The 18293-nt window shown below is 50.5% G+C and overlaps 1 protein-coding gene across 4 annotated transcripts; it reads left to right on the plus strand.

The window, feature by feature from the left end:
- The first annotated feature begins 1736 nt into the window (after window positions 1-1736).
- On the plus strand, window positions 1737-9165 carry LOC115339986 (C-C chemokine receptor type 8-like). 4 transcript variants are annotated; one of them, XM_041122782.1, is made up of 4 exons: window positions 1737-1748; window positions 5146-5220; window positions 5308-5376; window positions 6637-9165. In XM_041122782.1, exons 3-4 carry the CDS (start codon window positions 5323-5325, stop codon window positions 7714-7716), a joined length of 1134 nt encoding a protein of 377 aa, XP_040978716.1. In that variant the 5' UTR covers window positions 1737-1748; window positions 5146-5220; window positions 5308-5322; the 3' UTR covers window positions 7717-9165. The 4 variants fall into 4 exon arrangements, with proteins under 4 accessions (XP_040978716.1, XP_029866602.1, XP_029866603.1 ...); XM_030010742.2 differs by lacking the exon at window positions 1737-1748 and adding an exon at window positions 4015-4281 and having other exon boundaries at window positions 5076-5220; XM_030010743.2 differs by lacking the exon at window positions 1737-1748 and adding an exon at window positions 4015-4281.
- Window positions 9166-18293: the final 9128 nt, after the last annotated feature.

Below are 18293 nucleotides of genomic sequence, written 5' to 3' on the forward strand. Positions count from 1 at the left end.
GCAAAGAAGGCATTAAGTACCTCAGCCTTTTCCTCATCTCTGGTGGCAATGTTCCCGTCTGTATCCACTAAAGGATAGGTATTCTCCTTGGCTCTCTTTTTACTGCTAACATATTTGTAAAAACATTTTCTGTTGTCTCTTACAACAGTGGCCAAATTAAGTTCTAGCTGAGCTTTTGCCTTCCTAATTTCCTCTCTGCCTGACCTAACAAGATCCCTGTACTCCTCCCGAGTTGCCCGTCCTTTCTTCCAGAGACGATAAACTCTCCTTTTTTTCTTGACTCCTAGCAAAAGCTCCCTGTTCAGCCAGGCCGGTCGTTTTCCTCGGCGGTTTGTCTTGCGGCGCATTGGAATAGCCTGGTCCTGAGCCATTAAGATTTCCTTCTTAAAGAATGTCCATCCCTCCTGGACCCCTTTGCCCTTCAGGACCGTCTCCCAAGGGACTCTCTCAACCAGTGCCTTGAAGAGGCCAAAGTTTGCCCTCCAGAAGTCCATAGTGGTGGTTTTGCTGACCACCTTCCTTGCCTCACCAAGAATTGAGAATTCTATCATTTCATGGTCACTAGGCCCAAGACGGCCTCCGCTCATCACACCTCCCACCAGTCCTTCCCTGTTCGTAAATAGTAGATCTAGCAAGGCTCCTCCCCTGGTTGGCTCACCTACCAGTTGTGTCAGGAAGTTATCTTCCACACACTCCAGGAACCTCCTAGATTGTTTACTCTCTGCTGTATTGCATTTCCAGCAGACGTCTGGAAAGTTGAAGTCCCCCACGAGAACAAGGGCACACGATTCTGAGACTACTGCCAGCTGCTTGTAGAATGATTCATCTGTCTCTTCAACCTGGTCGGGTGGTCTATAACAGACTCCCAGCACAATAGCTGCCTTATTGGCTTTCCCTCTCATCCTTACCCATAAGCACTCCACCTTGTCATCACAATCATGTAGCTCTGTACAGTCCAAACACTCCCTAACGTAGAGAGCCACACCACCACCTCTCCTCCCTTGCCTATCCCTTCTGAAGAGCTTATAGCCATCCATTGCAGCACTCCAGTCGTGGGAGTCATCCCCCATGTTTCCATGATGGCAACTAAGTCATATCTATCCAACTGCACGATGGCTTCCAGCTCCTCCTGTTTATTGCCCATGCTGCATGCATTGTCATAGATACATTTGAGCTGGGTTATCGAATCCACCCCTAACATCGGCCTGCTGCCCCCAGGCTCATCTGTGGTGCACCTAGTTTTATCCCTTACCCCCTTCAAACCTAGTTTAAAGCCTTCTCTGTGAGCCCTGCCATCTCATGAGCGAGGATTCTTTTACCCCTTTGAGTTTGCTGGATGCCATCTGTCAGTAGCAAGCCTGGTGCCGTGTAAACCTCCCCATGATCAAAAAACCCAAAATTCCACCGATTCCCCCCCCCCCCCCCCCGTCTCTTATTTTCTCCTCCAAAACTCTACTCTTGTCTTTTCTGTCAGCTGGGTGGAGGCACTTCTGGAGGTGCATCCCTGCCGCAGTGGCGTCCCATTCCTCCCACACTCTCCTGCAGCAGAGCTGCTGCCTACCTGGCAGCTTTAGGTCCAGGTGCTGGCACCAGCTGATCACACACACACACAAAAACCTTCGCAGAAATAATTTCTGTGCCTCACTTCTGCAGGAAAACCCAGCAGAGGGAGCCTCCTCCCTTCATGTCACTGTCCTGGAGAGATGCAAGGAGCCACCGGTGGGAGATACCTATTCTTCCTTAAAAAGGTGGGGAGGCAAAAATTACCTGCATGATCCACATCCGGACTGGTCCCTGCTCAGGGGTGGCTGCAGCTGGGGCGTGCAGGCACTGTTGGCTTTAGGTGTAGGACAACTCTGTCTGAACCCATGGTCCCTTCTGCCCCCATGCCTCACACTGTGGTCTTATCACGGTCCCAGATTTCCCAGTTGCTGAGAGACAGGAACTGAAAGGCAAAGTGTTACTGACTCTGCTGAAGAACGCAAGCCTCTCTGCAGAGCCAAACACTGCTTCGAGGCACTGCCAGTGCAGGAGAGACCCCCCGCCCCCAAGATCATTTCCAGTGACAGTACTGGTCAACAAGCCCACCACCATGTCAGAGCCAACAGGGCTGGGGCCATGGAGCGGACACCTCTCCACAGCAGGTCTGAATGGCAGTCTGACAAGCATCACCCCTGGGGTGACACTGATGCAATCAATCTGGCCGTGACCAGGGAGGTGGACCACATGCCTTGCACGCCTTGTGCCATGAGGACATCTTCCACAGGAGGATCCCACAGGAATCCGCAAGTCACTGTGGCCGCCCAGCACCAGGGACCAGCCTCACCCCAGTTACAAACAGGGAGACCCTGGCACACTGCACACACACACACTCCCATGTGACAGAGGCACGGATGTGGCTCGTGGTGCACAGTGGTGTGGGCACACCAGAGCACATGGACAAGGCGATGTCCTGATGTGTGTTGGGCAGATTAGCAAATGGCCTTGACACCACTGCAGGAAAGGTGCTGCCGGAGAGCCCTAAGAGGCAGAGCTGAAGCTGGTGGGTGTGTTTGCACCCAGCACCACCCCTCTCTCTGCGCCACTGCGGCCGAGCACCCCTCGGATGCTGAAGGTGCCAAATTTGTGGTTATGAGTTAAGAAAGGCGTTTTCCAGCTCTTGACCCAAGCTAAAAGGATCCCCAGGGGGACATGTGCTGCCATGCTGCAGAGAAGGACCCTGCTGTAACTGGGAGGGTTTGGCTCTGCAGTGCCTGTAGGTACTTTTCTGCTGAAGCCTCATCCAGAAGAAACAGGTTGTGTTTATCTCACGCAGCTACTCACATTCTCCCTCCACTGTAACACCATAAGTGCGCCTACGAGGTCGAGGAGTGGGCAGGCGAGAGCGGGGCATTCCATCCAGGGCTGGGGCACGCTGCCAGCAGGAACGGCACCTGCACCCAGGCACTGTCCTACCTGCAGGGTGGCTACCCAGGGACAGCTGCAGCCCTCTCTGCTCCCTGTGGGCACCTGCCTCCTCCTCCTCCTCCTCCTCCTCCTGCTCCTGCTCCTCCTCCTCTCCCTCTGACACCACTCTTTGAATGTGGGGGGACACTGGCCGCCTTCCCTCCTGGGCTGGTGGAAAATTTGCATGGTTCCTGGGCTCCCCTCAGACAGGGCTTCCCGCTGCCATGCAGGGCACAGCCAAGGTCTCCCTGAGAGTGGCATTTGGCCTTGTCTCTCCCCTGCGCGCAAGGTGCCAGCGGCCTGTGCCACTGCTGTCACTGATGCCTGTTGACGTCTCGTCTCCTCTGGTCACTGCTTCCCCCATAGGAAGAGCCTGGGGTGGAGCTCGGTGAGCTGCAAGCAGAGGTGCCCTTTGGCATCTCCGGCTGGGGACAAAGCCTGACCCCAGGAAGGCTCATGAAGCCACCCGTGCCGTGGGTCCAGGGAGCAGCAGTGGCTCCGAGGGCGCTTTGTGCTGCTGTGTCTGCGCCAGCCAGCGCAGGCACCAGAGGATGTCCTGCCACAGGCTCTGCGCAAATGCCGCAGGCAGCCTGCTCCTCTCTCGCTCAGGCTCGCTGAAACGCCTTCCCCGAGCATGGTGTCTGTGGTGTGAGTGGCCCAGGTGTCACCCTCAGTCCCAGCGACCACGCAGGGTGGCTTGTGAGCCTCTCTCCCTGCTGCACTGGGAGATGCCTGGGCATTTCACAGCTTCCCAGCAGTCTTGGTGCTGCTGGGGCTGATTGTTCTTTGTGCTCGGGCAGCCTGTCATCGCTATTTCGGAGATGAGAGGTACAGAACTGCCTAAGGGGCCAAATTCCTGTGTAGGGTTGCCACCTCTTTTTTCCATATTGCATAATTCCTAGGTATCTTCTCTGCCACCAACACTGACAGAGATGTAAGTGCCGCTTTAAACCTGCAAATGGATAATGGAGGTCCAACTTCAACACGGCCAGTAAGTCCTATGACAAAGGAGTTTGTTTCTGGTTTCTGTTTCTGGTTTCAGCTATCGCAGGAGTTAATACCCAGCAGAGCTTGGCTGTCAATCAGACTATCATATACACATGGCTTGACTCGCACATAAAACTTTGACCCAGTATCACACCACCCACCATAGCCAAAGCAAGCCACCCACTGCCACATGGAATAGTTGCAGATTTTCTTGGTTCACAGAGATTTATCCCTCTGCCTTTGGAGCAATGATGGCTGAAGGTGGGCATTCAGAGGGTTTGAGAGAGATAATAGACCATTCCATATGGGGATCTCTAGCAGCACATCTATGGACTGACAGCCAGATAGGTACTCTTTGCTCAAAAACAAACAAAAAAAGGTGATAAGACTTGCCTGAATTACAGTAATAGCACAAGGCTATAGTGAGGAGCAGCAGTATTTAAGGAGATAACACACACTTCAAATGCTGCCTGTTGCTTAGTAGTGCTCCTCTTTTCCATATATCTTGTGTTGTGGGGGAGATTGGAGACAGCTTTGGGATGAAAGCCATGTTGGGTCAGGATGAGGCCCCAGCAGGTACTTGGCAGAGTCAGTGGAAATCCAGTGCTGTTCAGGGCTTTACTTCAGCGTTAGTCTGCGAGAGCGTCCTGCAGGGTGCATGTTTTGGGAAGGAAGGGTGATAGGGACTTGGCAGTGTTAGGTTTACAGTTGGACTCAATGATCTTAAAGGTCTTTTCCAACCTAAATGATTCTATGATTCTATGATCAGTTCCCTTGGGTATTTCTGTCTGTGCATGGTGGGTGCAGGGGGAAGGCGCCTTCAAAGGGAAAATGTAGTAAAAGCAAACACGGTGCCCTTTGCCATCGCTGGCTATCGGCAGCACTGGGCCATCCCCCACAGACATCTTCACCGAAAATCCTTGCAGCAGAGGGGAGGCAGCACTGCTTCCTCTCTCCCAGCCATGGGGACTGCAGAGCAGGGGCGACAGGCAGGACAGGGGCAGCCAGGTGAAGGACGGGGGCAGTTCACAGATACAGGGTAATTGCAAATCTCTTCCACTGACGTTAGTATAAATGCTCAAAGTGAAAAACCATACTGATTATTCAGAAGATAAAACCCGAAACATTTCCGTTTCTCTAAGTGTAAAGTACAGAGGCTGAACTCACCGGTGTGGGGTTTTATACGTCTTTAACATAACACATATCACACAGAGGAAAATGCATTGACTGTGCACTGCTATGGGGTGAGGACCTTGCCTGTGACTTGGCCTTGCAACACAAGCTAAGGTAAGTACTGCCGACATATATGTGTGTAGGTATGCCCACTTCTTAAAAACCTGTGATGTAAGGACATTTTTTTTGGCACTTTTTCAGACACAGCGTTGGATTATGGAGGGGAACTTGACATACCTGCTGGGCAGAAGCAGCTCCGAGGACGTGTCGGTGAGTCACTGTCCGCTGGGCTGCTGCCCTGCGAGCCAAGGCCAGTAGCACATCTGAGGGGTCCAGTTTTGCCTATGGGGATACATAGTACTGGTAGGGATGACAGGGGTTTAGAAGAAATCAGTGTGATTGTTGTTCCCTGAAAAAAAAACATTGAGTGAAAATATCTTTGCCTGATGAGACTGTGCTTGTGGAAGAAGGCTGTCCTCAAGGGCAAGAATAGTGCTAGGAGTGTCCTATGGAGGACATGCTGACCAGGAGATGTGCTGCCACCCATCTTCTTTAGTAGTTTGCTGTCACAGGTGCTGCCCAGGGATGCGGTGGTTGCTCCTGGGAGGCTGTAAGGGGCTGGGGAGCAGGGAAGGGGCACATCGCTGCTGCTGGTGCATCCTGACAGGTGCCAGGAGAGCAGAGCCACTGGTGTTGAAAGGAAAACCAGCCATCCCTGTTAGGAGAGTAAAGTCTTGGTGGGCATGAGCTGCTGGCAGCAGCAGTTTGTGCTGGCACAGGCTGAGAGGGCAAAGCTCCTGCTGGGGAGGAGGGAGGAAGGGGCAGAAAGCTCCGTCTGCTCTTTGGGAAGTTTCCCCTCGGGCCAGAGCTGCCACCACCGATCTCACCTGGGGTGGAGAGAGCGTGCAACGTGCAGCACCCACTGATGACCTGTACGTGCTGGTGCCTTTACAGCTGAAAACCTGCTTGAACTGTGCAGGAATCCTCTGCAAAAGTAACTTGTCCCATGATGGGCTGTTTCTGGCACTCAGCTAACTGGAAATGCAGCTTTTAGGAGATGAGCGTTTACGTGTCAATTCCTCCCTGAGCCCTGCTCCCTTTCTCCTTTCTGAAGGAAATGTGGAATAGGACCCCAAAACCTATGTTGGGGGCTCTCAGCCCCCTGGCCATACCCATTTGGTTGCTGGTTTGGGGATGCTCACTGTCTCTGGCCCCGGTGCCCCACCTGGACTGCAGGCACAGGGCTCAGTACCCCGCATGGAGCCAGCAAGGGGATACTGGTAACCTCTGGTTTACCACCACAGCTCATTTTCCTTGATCTCTTCTGCCTCTCTGGTGCAAGAACCTCATCCCAGATCTTGCAGGGGAGGACTGGTCACTCATGTTCATTCCTCATTTGCATCCTCCAACACAGGTGAGGCACAGCTGTTTTGTCCTCATGCAGCTTGGTGTGAGCTGACTTGTGCCTAGTATATTACTAAGAGGGTAATTTGGGATTTGGGCCTCATGAACTTCATTGTCCTTGAACAGGTGGGTTACACGTCACCAACATCTAACTCCTCTGCAGCCTATGAATACGCCTTCTTCTACCCAGAACTGGACATCAGCTGTGATCTTGAAAATATTCCAGCATTTGCATCTACCTTTTTTCCAGTGCTGTACTCCCTACTGTTTGTGACCGGCCTTGTAGGAAATGCTTTGGTCATCTGGGTCCTAACAGTCTTCAAGAAAGTCAGGGCCATGACTGACGTGTATCTGCTGAACCTCGCCATCTCTGACCTCCTCTTTGTTTTCTCCCTCCCCTTCTTGGTTCAGTACTCCATCATGAGCCAGTGGACTTTTGGAAATACGATGTGTAAAATCATCAGCTCAGCTTACTTCATTGGTTTCTACAGCAGCGCCTTCTTCATAACCATCATGAGCATCGACAGGTACTTGGCCATTGTCCAGTCCATCTATGCTCTACAGGTTCGGACAGCTGCCCATGGGATTATCACCAGCCTGGTCCTTTGGGCAGTCGCCATTTTAGCATCAGCACCAGACTTAATTTTTTTCCAGGAAATGGATGACAATAACCAGACTAAGTGCATCCCTCACTATCCTGACAGCAACAATGGCTGGAAGACTTTCAGTAATTTTGAAGTTAATGTCCTGGGGTGGCTGATCCCTGTTGTTGTCCTCATTTTTTGCTACCACAGCATCTTGAAAAACCTGCAGAAGTGCCATACTCAGAACAAGTACAAAGCAATGAAACTGGTTTTTATTGTTGTCATTGTGTTCTTCCTCTTCTGGACCCCCGTCAACATTGTGCTTTTTCTGGACTCTCTGAGGAACATGTACATCATTGACGACTGCCAGACAAGCCAAAGGCTAGACCTAGCCATGGAGCTGGCTGAGGCACTCTCCTTCGTCCACTGCTGTCTCAACCCAGTCATCTATGCCTTCGTGGGTGAGAAGTTCAAGAAGCATCTCCACGAAGCTTTCAGAAAATACACACGTTTTCTGTTGATCTGCAAAGACTACAGTGCTATCGATGGGCGCAGCCTGGACAAGCACTCCTCTCTGCGTGTGACGTCCTCACAGTCGTCTTTTGTTGGCACTGTCTTGTAGAGCTACAAGTCAAAAACTTTCATCCCGAACAGGTGACCTGAAGTTGAGAAATCCTTCCAGCAGGGCATCCACAGGGATGCACTGTTTGGGCAGCCTTTTAGGACAGGAAAAGTGGAAGCAGCTGCTTGAGCTTGCTTTTATCATGGTTGCCTTTGAGGGTCTTACTTTTTAATGTCTTTTCTAGCATCTTCCTCCCTTTCCCTTTGCATGTCCTGCCCTGCCTGCTTTGTGAAAGGGAGGCTAAAATTACCAGCAGACTCCCGCACTGCCCGAGCATCACAGAGAGGTGCCTTAGAAATATTTCCCCCACCTCAGATTCAGTATTGAAAGGAACTGTTTATGTTTCTGAACTCAGGCCACTTGGCTGCTCCTTCCCTTGTCTCAGCAGAGCAGATTGGCTTTGTAGACAGCGACAGGGCTCACAGCAGGAGTGGTAACCTGCTCTTTGGAGGGAAACAGTGCCCAAGTTTAAGGCATCATGCCAGGGCCTGGCTCCCAGTTGACAAATCTGAACAAGGTTTCCAGCCCAGAAAGAGCTTAGTGAGTGAATAATTAGATAAGCAACAAAGAAATAAATGTTATGCATGTGTTTTGTTGAAATTAACGTGGAGGAATATCTAGGTATGATCCTGACTCCCCATCTGCTACCAGGGTTTACAGCTCCGGGGCTGGAAGGGTTTGGAAGCTGTAAACTAGAAACGACACCGTGGGTGTCAAGAAAAAACCCTTATGGGAATGAACGAGTGCCCTAGGCATGAGTGGAGAAATAGTTACCAGAAAAAAAAGGCTGAAGAGTGGAAAAAATACCGAGTGTGAGCTGAGAGAGCAGTAAAAGTCATATGTCAAAGCTTCCTGTGGACCTGCTGGCTGGTAAGCTGTGGGCCAGGGCAGTGGCTGCTCTCAGCAGAGCCCTGACCCGCTGGCCGAGGGGCTGGTTGTTCTGTGGGTGCCTGAAACAGGATGGAGAGAGACACAAACAGACGTAATACACCAAGCATCCTGGAACTCAGGTGGTAGCTAAAGTGGATGGCACTGGCTGGTTTGAGTGGCCAGAGGCTCCAGAGATGCCTAAAACCCAGATGACGCTCACACTTCCCCATGAGGGAACTTTCTGAACACTTCAAGCAACTGATGTGCCAGTATCGTTGCTGCTCAACTGGGGTTGACCTCCTAGTTACTGTTCCAACCTGGTAACTGTGAATGACTGGTTTATATGTGAATGGTTACCTATGCATATAGATGTACATTACATACATGCACATCTGTGTATATATACACAAATATATACACATACATATATGTGCACATATATATATCTCTCTTTTTATATATACAAATACTGATAGATAAATGCAATGGTGTCCTGAAGCTTTTAGTCTTGATCTATTTCTCCCTACAAGATATACTGAAGTTTTATAATAAAGATACTGCATGCAGTGTAATTGCACAGTCCTTGCACCTGAGGAACCTATTTCATCATTAATTCTTTCAGCTCGTGCATTTTCTTCTGTCCTGGGCAGTTCTACAAAACTGAAAATCCCTCCAGCTGCCTCTTCTCTCCCTCCTCTCCCTCCCTCCCTCTTCTTCCTTCCCTGGGGAAAAAAGAAGTGGGAAGTAAATTATCTTTTATTCTAGAAATTTAATTTCCTATAAGAGTCTGCCCTTGTAGTGTTTCCACACATACTGAGTACCCTTGGGCTTACTTCCTAGAGTAGAGCACAACAAAACACAAAATACAATCCTTTTAAACCACTGATCTTCTTTGGATAGGATTTACTATTTTAATGTGTACTCATATTTGCAATCTGCAAGGTACAATCCTTTGCAAGAACGGGCCATAACAGAAGGTGTGTAAGAAATACATGCTGCCTCACGTAGGCCATGACACACATTCTCCAAACCATAAAGCAAAGACTATGACCAGAGGAAAAGGTTCAGCTGCTGCCTAGATCCCAGGAACAGGATTGCAGCCAGGTGCAGCAGTACAGCTCCTGCCTTTTGGATGCCTTACCACCCTTGGGCAACCAGGCTTTTTTTGTATATGCAAACACTCAGGTGCTCTAGAAGAGGATTCACAAAAATTCAGGACAAAGCCAAAGGGTGGTGGGCAGGAGGACAGCACCAGCTATCTCCTGTGCAGATTCACAGCATGAGCCCTCTAGATCAGACCTCGCTGAGCTGAAGCACAAGAGATAGGAACAATTTCTGCAGCCCTGTCCTGCAGCCTTTGTGTGAGTGCTTTGGGACAAGTGCTGGAGCCCATTTGCCCCAGCTGACAAGAGGGTGGCCTTTCCCTGGCACTGCGGAGCATCTCTGCTAGGGGATATCTCCCTCTTTTCAGAGGTTTCATTGATTGCTGTTGCGTAGCTGTTGGAGTGAGGCTATGACCCAGGGCTTCCCCACAAGGGCTGTAACGCTGCGCATGACGGTAGCATAAATGTGCAGAGCCTCCTTTGCAAAGTCTTTCACTTCTCTAGTTCTTATGAGAGTCTAAAGGGCATCTTCCCCCTCTTGCTGCCTCAGCACCACTTGCAAACCTTTCCAGTGAGGAGGCAGGAGATGCTATCTGCGGCTCAAAGGATTTCCTGCCAGAGGCAGCTGCCTTCCTCCATCACAGCAGCAACACCAGGAGCTCTGAGCTGGACCTGACCTCAACTTCTCGTCACAGCCCAACTGCTTCAACCTGCTACTACTGCCTTCCTGTGCAAAGGGAGAAGGTGAGACGACATCCAGAGGCTCCATGGCTGGCAGGACCTGCCCTGTGTCGTTGTGGGCAGCCAGGAGCATCCCTGCAGGTCTCAGAGCTCCTTTCCTTTCTGAAGGGAAAAGCCTGGGAGCAGTCTGCTGCCCTGCCAGTGTCTGTGAGGGCACTGAGAGCACAGCAGAGCAGGAGGCATCTTCCTGTGTCTGTGTAAGCTGCTGGGCAGCTTGAGGGTAATGCCAAATTTTAGGGTCATCCCAAGAACTGGGAGCACAAGAAGCACCCAGCTGCTAAGGCTAGACCATCCTGCACAGACCCCATGCCTGTTCACCTGCTTGCATAAAAAGTACCCACCACAGTTGTTATATTGGTCCTGCTCCTATCTTTATATCCTGATCTTGCTTTTTCTTTTTGCTGAGATGATGCAGGTTAAAGAGGATTCAGGATGATGTTGGCACATTAAACAGTCAGATATTCTCTTGTTCTGGCCTCAGCATGTCATATTAAAACAGAGACCAGAGTAATTGATACCCACATTCAAACTTAAACTTAAAATACATACTTGTTTTCTTTTGATTTATTGGTGTTATTTGCACCAAAGGGTCCCTTCTACAGGGTCTCTGTTAGAAAGATGGAGTCCTTGTCTGATGCCACCCATGATGCTCTGCATGTTTGGATGGAAAGGCACTGACAGGCTGGAGCATTCCAGTGGCATCACTGGGGCTCGTCTTGCACAAATGTCAGTCGCTGCACTGTACAAACCTGTGCAGCACTTGTAGAGAGAGAAAGGGTATGTTTAAGGACCCACACTGTTAAGCTACACCAGCAAAAAGTGGGATATATGAGGACATGCTAGCTTACAGTGTTGCTAGATCCCTCGGGAAATAGTGTGAAGTGGGACCTGGCGGATTCTTCCACATCTCTCAGCTCTGAGCTGCAGGACTGCCACTTTAGCACAGGGAATGACAGTCTCAGCATCTTGTTCCAAACCGGCATCCCGGAGTACGAAACTAGTCCATATCTGGCTTTTTCTGGCATTATTCTGAAGCCTCCTTCCCAAGGCAACACAGAGACAACGCTAATTAAATCCTTGGCAGGATCTCTGGCTTTCAAGTCACTTGTTCAGGCCACTGCATGCAGTCTGGGGATGAGGACGGAAACTTCTGCCTTGATCCTTTCCGGAGGAGTCCTCACAGCCAGCAGCACAACTCTGCCTCTTTCTGCTGTGGTAACATCCAGCTACAACTGGAGGTCAGAACCAGTCAAAAGTTTCACAAGGGAAAAAAAAAGAAAGGTTAATGAAGGGTATTTGTGTCCTGCACCTCTCTTAGCTGAAAGATGCTCCTGCACAGCGATTGGCCTGCATTAGCATGCACAAAACTCCCCAAGCCCCTGGTAATTGTATTGTGTCCAGGGTAATCCTGTTTTATTTTCAGCGTCTTGAAAACACTGATTTAGTATACCAGTTCTGACACACCATGGAAGTTACTAACTGTGCCAGGAGAGGATCCAGAAAGGATCATGACAGAAAAAAAAATGAGCATGACTTTAGGTATTCTGTCCAGATGTAAAAAAGGTTTGGGAAATTGAAAGAGAATTATATCCTTAGTCTGAATATGCCAATTTTATCTGTAACATGCAGGCTGCCATGCATTTTTCGTTAATATTTGTACGTCAAAGGCAGCAAGTAATGCTGAGCAAAGCAAAGCTGCTGCTGTACTACACCAGTTTTGACATACAGCTTCCGAGCAGTGTGCTTCTGCGTGTCTGTGCCCTTCTGCATAAATCTATTTCTGCTGACTTAGCTGAAATGCCGAAATGTACAGAGCCAGGTCACAGAAATCCCCACCTCAGAATAGCAGTAGCAGGATTTGGGTTCCCCCAGCCTCTGCTGATGAGTGCATTTGCTGGGGCCTTGTCCCGACACAACACCACTCTCATCACATGGCCGGGACTGTCCACATGCGTCTGGTGTGCTTTCCAGCAGTCTTTGTGGCCAGTGGAACCCTGGCATGAGCAGCTGGGTCAGACTTACCACGTAGGATGAGATATACATAAGAGAAGAGTACTACCAAGCAAACACAATGTCTGCTGTGTTACCCCAGTAAATACTGGTTTTCTTCATCATACTCTGGTATCCACATAGACTTCCCACTAATGTTAACGAATGTGCGACATATGCATGCATGTCTACATCACCGAGATGCTTACCCCTTTCTTCACCTGGCACTCTCTGAGGATGTTCAGTCTCAGTCTCCATAGTCCTCCATGTGCTTGGGTTTAGAGAAGGTAAAGCACACAAGTTTTGAAAGAAATGGGCACTTAAGCACCACAACCAGCTGAGGTTTTCACATCACATCTGTCCACCATTAGCTGCCCAGGTAACCCTGTTTGTCCTAGAGGATCCTGCAGCACAGGTTCAGGAACAAGTCTATCGTGCCTTCAGCAGTCCATTTTTTTCTCCTTTTTCTACAGAAAAAAAACCCAAACCAGGCTGTTAACTGATGAAGTGCAGCAAGGCAGTCATTCCTCAAAGCCCTAACCGTTTGCTGACCCATACTTGGAGATAAATGTGATCTTTCTAAAAAACGTGAGCATAGTGCCCAGGGGTGTGCTGCACATGTGAAATGATCTGCAGGAGTAAAGCATGGCCAAGCTTCAGCTCTGCCAAAGGGAGTGGGCACACCAAGAAACAGACTAGATCAGAGGGTTTCTGCTCATCTCTCCATTTCCTAACAGCTCAGCAGCACATGCATAAGCTCCTCTTTTGTTTCAAAGACACCATGGTCCTCTGTCGTGGAGGAACAGCCTGTCCTGGCTTTGGCTGGGATAGAGTCAATTTTCTTCCTAGTAGCTGGTATAGTGTTATGTCTTGGATTCAGTATGAGAACAATGTTGATAACACACTGATGTTTTTCAGTTGTTGCTAAGTAGTACTTAGGATAAGTCAAGGATTTTTCAGCATCTCATGCCCAGCCAGCAAGAAAGCTAGAGGGGCACAAGAAGCTGGGAGGGCACACAGCCAGGGCAGCTGACCCAAACTGGCCAAAGGGGTATTCCATACCATGTGATGTCATGCATGTATATAAACTCAGGGGAGTTGGCCTGGGGGGATCACTGCTCAGGAACTAACTGGGCATCAGTTGGCGAGTGGTGAGCAATTGCATTGTGCATCACTTGTTTTGTATATTCCAATTCTTTTATTATTATTGTCATTTTATTATTGTTATTATTATCATTATTAGTTTCTTCCTTTCTGTTCTGTTAAACTGTTCTTATCTCAGTCCACAAGTTTCACCTTTTTCCTTCCAATTCTGCGGTGACCCTGGCTGGACACCAGATGCCCACCCAAGCCGCTCTATCACTCCCCCTCTTCAACTGGACAGGGGAGAGAAAATATAATGAAAGGATCATGGGTCGAGATAAGGACAGTTTAATAAAGCAAAAGCAAAGGTCGCGTGCAAAAGCAAAGGAAAATAAAAGATTCTATTCTCTACTTCCCATCAGCAGGCGATGTCTGGCCACTCCCTGGGAAGCGGGGCTTCAGTACCCATAGTGGTTGCTCCAGAAGACAAATGTAAATAATGAATGCCCCCCCTTCCATCTCCCTTTACTTAGCTTTTATAGCTGAGCTGACATCATATGGTATGGAATATCCATTTGGTCAGTTTGGGTCAGCTGTCCTGGCTGTGTCCCCTCCCAAGATCTTGCCCAGCCCCAGCCTGCTGGTGAGGGGTGGGGGGGACCATTGGAGAGACAGCCTTGATGCTGTGCAAGCACTGCTCAGCAATAGCCAAAACACTGGTGTGTTATCAACACCTTTCTAGCTACCAATACAGAGCACAGCACTATGAGGGCTGCTACGGGGAGAATTAACTCCACCTCAGCCAGACCCAATACAGATTGTCTCCCCCATCCCACTGGGTTGGGGTGGAGTGAGTGAGATGAATGATGATCTAAAGGGAAATACCCATTTTAGCCCCTATCTCTTGACCCAGCACCCAGCCCAGGCAAAGGATTGTGCAGGACTTGGTGGACCAGCAGCTGTCTGGGCAGGTTTCAGTCCTTCAGGAGGGCCACACAATGCTGGCGCTTTCTGCATGTTGAAGGAGCACATCTGACACCTGCCTCTGGGATGGATGCTGCCAGACTGGATGCAAATCCTTGATGAATTCTATCACAGAGGATGAGAGGAGATTTCATTTGGGATCCTCAGAAAATGTGCGTCTTTCCCAGCAGCAGGGGATTGATGCAATGTGCTGTATTCCTGGGCCAGTGACAGGCCGTGGCTTGTTGCCACCAACTAAAGTGAAATCAAACACAATTTGGTTAAAGACGTACATGTCAACAGGTTCTCTTGACTTCATGACTAAAGCCGTGCTGAAGCAGTATCTCCATTATCTATTTCTAAGTTAACAGCAGCAGACAACTATTGGACCAGCACCCAGCAAATATGCAACACACACAAACAGGCATGCATCAAGTACAGCAATCCTACACAGGAATTTGGCCCCTTAGGCAGTTCTGTACCTCTCATCTCCGAAATAGCGATGACAGGCTGCCCGAGCACAAAGAACAATCAGCCCCAGCAGCACCAAGACTGCTGGGAAGCTGTGAAATGCCCAGGCATCTCCCAGTGCAGCAGGGAGAGAGGCTCACAAGCCACCCTGCGTGGTCGCTGGGACTGAGGGTGACACCTGGGCCACTCACACCACAGACACCATGCTCGGGGAAGGCGTTTCAGCGAGCCTGAGCGAGAGAGGAGCAGGCTGCCTGCGGCATTTGCGCAGAGCCTGTGGCAGGACATCCTCTGGTGCCTGCGCTGGCTGGCGCAGACACAGCAGCACAAAGCGCCCTCGGAGCCACTGCTGCTCCCTGGACCCACGGCACGGGTGGCTTCATGAGCCTTCCTGGGGTCAGGCTTTGTCCCCAGCCGGAGATGCCAAAGGGCACCTCTGCTTGCAGCTCACCGAGCTCCACCCCAGGCTCTTCCTATGGGGGAAGCAGTGACCAGAGGAGACGAGACGTCAACAGGCATCAGTGACAGCAGTGGCACAGGCCGCTGGCACCTTGCGCGCAGGGGAGAGACAAGGCCAAATGCCACTCTCAGGGAGACCTTGGCTGTGCCCTGCATGGCAGCGGGAAGCCCTGTCTGAGGGGAGCCCAGGAACCATGCAAATTTTCCACCAGCCCAGGAGGGAAGGCGGCCAGTGTCCCCCCACATTCAAAGAGTGGTGTCAGAGGGAGAGGAGGAGGAGCAGGAGCAGGAGGAGGAGGAGGAGGAGGAGGAGGCAGGTGCCCACAGGGAGCAGAGAGGGCTGCAGCTGTCCCTGGGTAGCCACCCTGCAGGTAGGACAGTGCCTGGGTGCAGGTGCCGTTCCTGCTGGCAGCGTGCCCCAGCCCTGGATGGAATGCCCCGCTCTCGCCTGCCCACTCCTCGACCTCGTAGGCGCACTTATGGTGTTACAGTGGAGGGAGAATGTGAGTAGCTGCGTGAGATAAACACAACCTGTTTCTTCTGGATGAGGCTTCAGCAGAAAAGTACCTACAGGCACTGCAGAGCCAAACCCTCCCAGTTACAGCAGGGTCCTTCTCTGCAGCATGGCAGCACATGTCCCCCTGGGGATCCTTTTAGCTTGGGTCAAGAGCTGGAAAACGCCTTTCTTAACTCATAACCACAAATTTGGCACCTTCAGCATCCGAGGGGTGCTCGGCCGCAGTGGCGCAGAGAGAGGGGTGGTGCTGGGTGCAAACACACCCACCAGCTTCAGCTCTGCCTCTTAGGGCTCTCCGGCAGCACCTTTCCTGCAGTGGTGTCAAGGCCATTTGCTAATCTGCCCAACACACATCAGGACATCGCCTTGTCCATGTGCTCTGGTGTGCCCACACCACTGTGCACCACGAGCCACATCCGTGCCTCTGTCACATGGGAGTGTGTGTGTGTGCAGTGTGCCAGGGTCTCCCTGTTTGTAACTGGGGTGAGGCTGGTCCCTGGTGCTGGGCGGCCACAGTGACTTGCGGATTCCTGTGGGATCCTCCTGTGGAAGATGTCCTCATGGCACAAGGCGTGCAAGGCATGTGGTCCACCTCCCTGGTCACGGCCAGATTGATTGCATCAGTGTCACCCCAGGGGTGATGCTTGTCAGACTGCCATTCAGACCTGCTGTGGAGAGGTGTCCGCTCCATGGCCCCAGCCCTGTTGGCTCTGACATGGTGGTGGGCTTGTTGACCAGTACTGTCACTGGAAATGATCTTGGGGGCGGGGGGTCTCTCCTGCACTGGCAGTGCCTCGAAGCAGTGTTTGGCTCTGCAGAGAGGCTTGCGTTCTTCAGCAGAGTCAGTAACACTTTGCCTTTCAGTTCCTGTCTCTCAGCAACTGGGAAATCTGGGACCGTGATAAGACCACAGTGTGAGGCATGGGGGCAGAAGGGACCATGGGTTCAGACAGAGTTGTCCTACACCTAAAGCCAACAGTGCCTGCACGCCCCAGCTGCAGCCACCCCTGAGCAGGGACCAGTCCGGATGTGGATCATGCAGGTAATTTTTGCCTCCCCACCTTTTTAAGGAAGAATAGGTATCTCCCACCGGTGGCTCCTTGCATCTCTCCAGGACAGTGACATGAAGGGAGGAGGCTCCCTCTGCTGGGTTTTCCTGCAGAAGTGAGGCACGGAAATCATCCCCGCAGAGATGTGTGTGATCAGCTGTGCTGCTTCACCTCCACATTCATCATGAGGCTTATTTTAAGGGAGCAAAACTCTTCCACGTCCACAGCAAACCAAGAACCTGGAGACTACTGTTACCGCCAGGGTTTCATGCTGGAAAAGCTCTTTGTTGGGATGTGTGCTGTTTGGCCGCTATTGTTGCAGTCCCTGCTTTGCTTCGGAAAACAACAAAAGTGTCCATTGTAGCTCCATCCAAAGACATGGCGGGAGAGGCACCACCCTCACCTGCATACAAAAGCTGAGCTCCATGCAGAAACATTTCAAATGCATCACTTGGGTTTGTCAGCCTTACTAGAGTTGTTAAGCTCACTCCTCTAAACAATCATTTAGATGTGTTTTTACTGTGTCTCCAGAGCAAAAGTCAGACAAGATGCAAATTGCCATGGTTAAAGTCAGAATTAGTTCTGAGAACAAAACATCCCTGTAAGTGCTCAGGTATCTACCCAGTCCCACCCAGCACAGCACAAACACACCAAAGGAAACCAGCCAAAGGAGATTTTTCAAAATGACTTATATCTCCTAGCCAGCTTCCTTATATAATCAGTGATGATGTATTAGGTTTACATGGCAAGGTTTTGGTAGGGGGGGATCCAGGGGGACCTTCTGTGAGAAGATGCCAGAAGTTGCCCCCCTGCTGAAAGTAGCCAGTTCCAGCCAGCTCCAAAACGGACCCGCCACTGGCTAAAGCTGAGCCCACCAGTGATATTAGTAGTACCTCTTTAAGAAAGGGTAAAAAAATGCTGTGTGTCCTGGTTTCAGCTGGGATAGAATTAATTTTCTTCTCACAGTACAGAGTGTTTTGGATTTAGTTTGAGAATAATGTTGATGACACACCAATGTTTTAGTTGTTGCACTTAGGATAAGTTAAGGATTTTTCAGTTTCCCATGCTCTGCCAGCAAGGAGGTGCGCAAGAAGCTGAGAGGGAGCATGGCCAGGACAGCTGACCCGAGCTAGCCAAAGCGATATTCCATACCACAGAACATCATGCTCAGTATCTAAACTGGGGGAAGTTGGCCAGGAGGGGTGGATTGCTGCTCAGGCATTGGTCAGCGGGTGGTGAGCAACTGCAGTGTGCGTCACTTTTTTAAAATTTATTTTATTATATACCTCTTCATGACAATTATTATTATAATATTTTTTATTATTATTGTTG

This window comes from Aquila chrysaetos, chromosome 3 (genome assembly GCF_900496995.4).
Source record: "Aquila chrysaetos chrysaetos chromosome 3, bAquChr1.4, whole genome shotgun sequence".
NCBI classification, from domain to species: Eukaryota; Metazoa; Chordata; class Aves; order Accipitriformes; family Accipitridae; genus Aquila; species Aquila chrysaetos.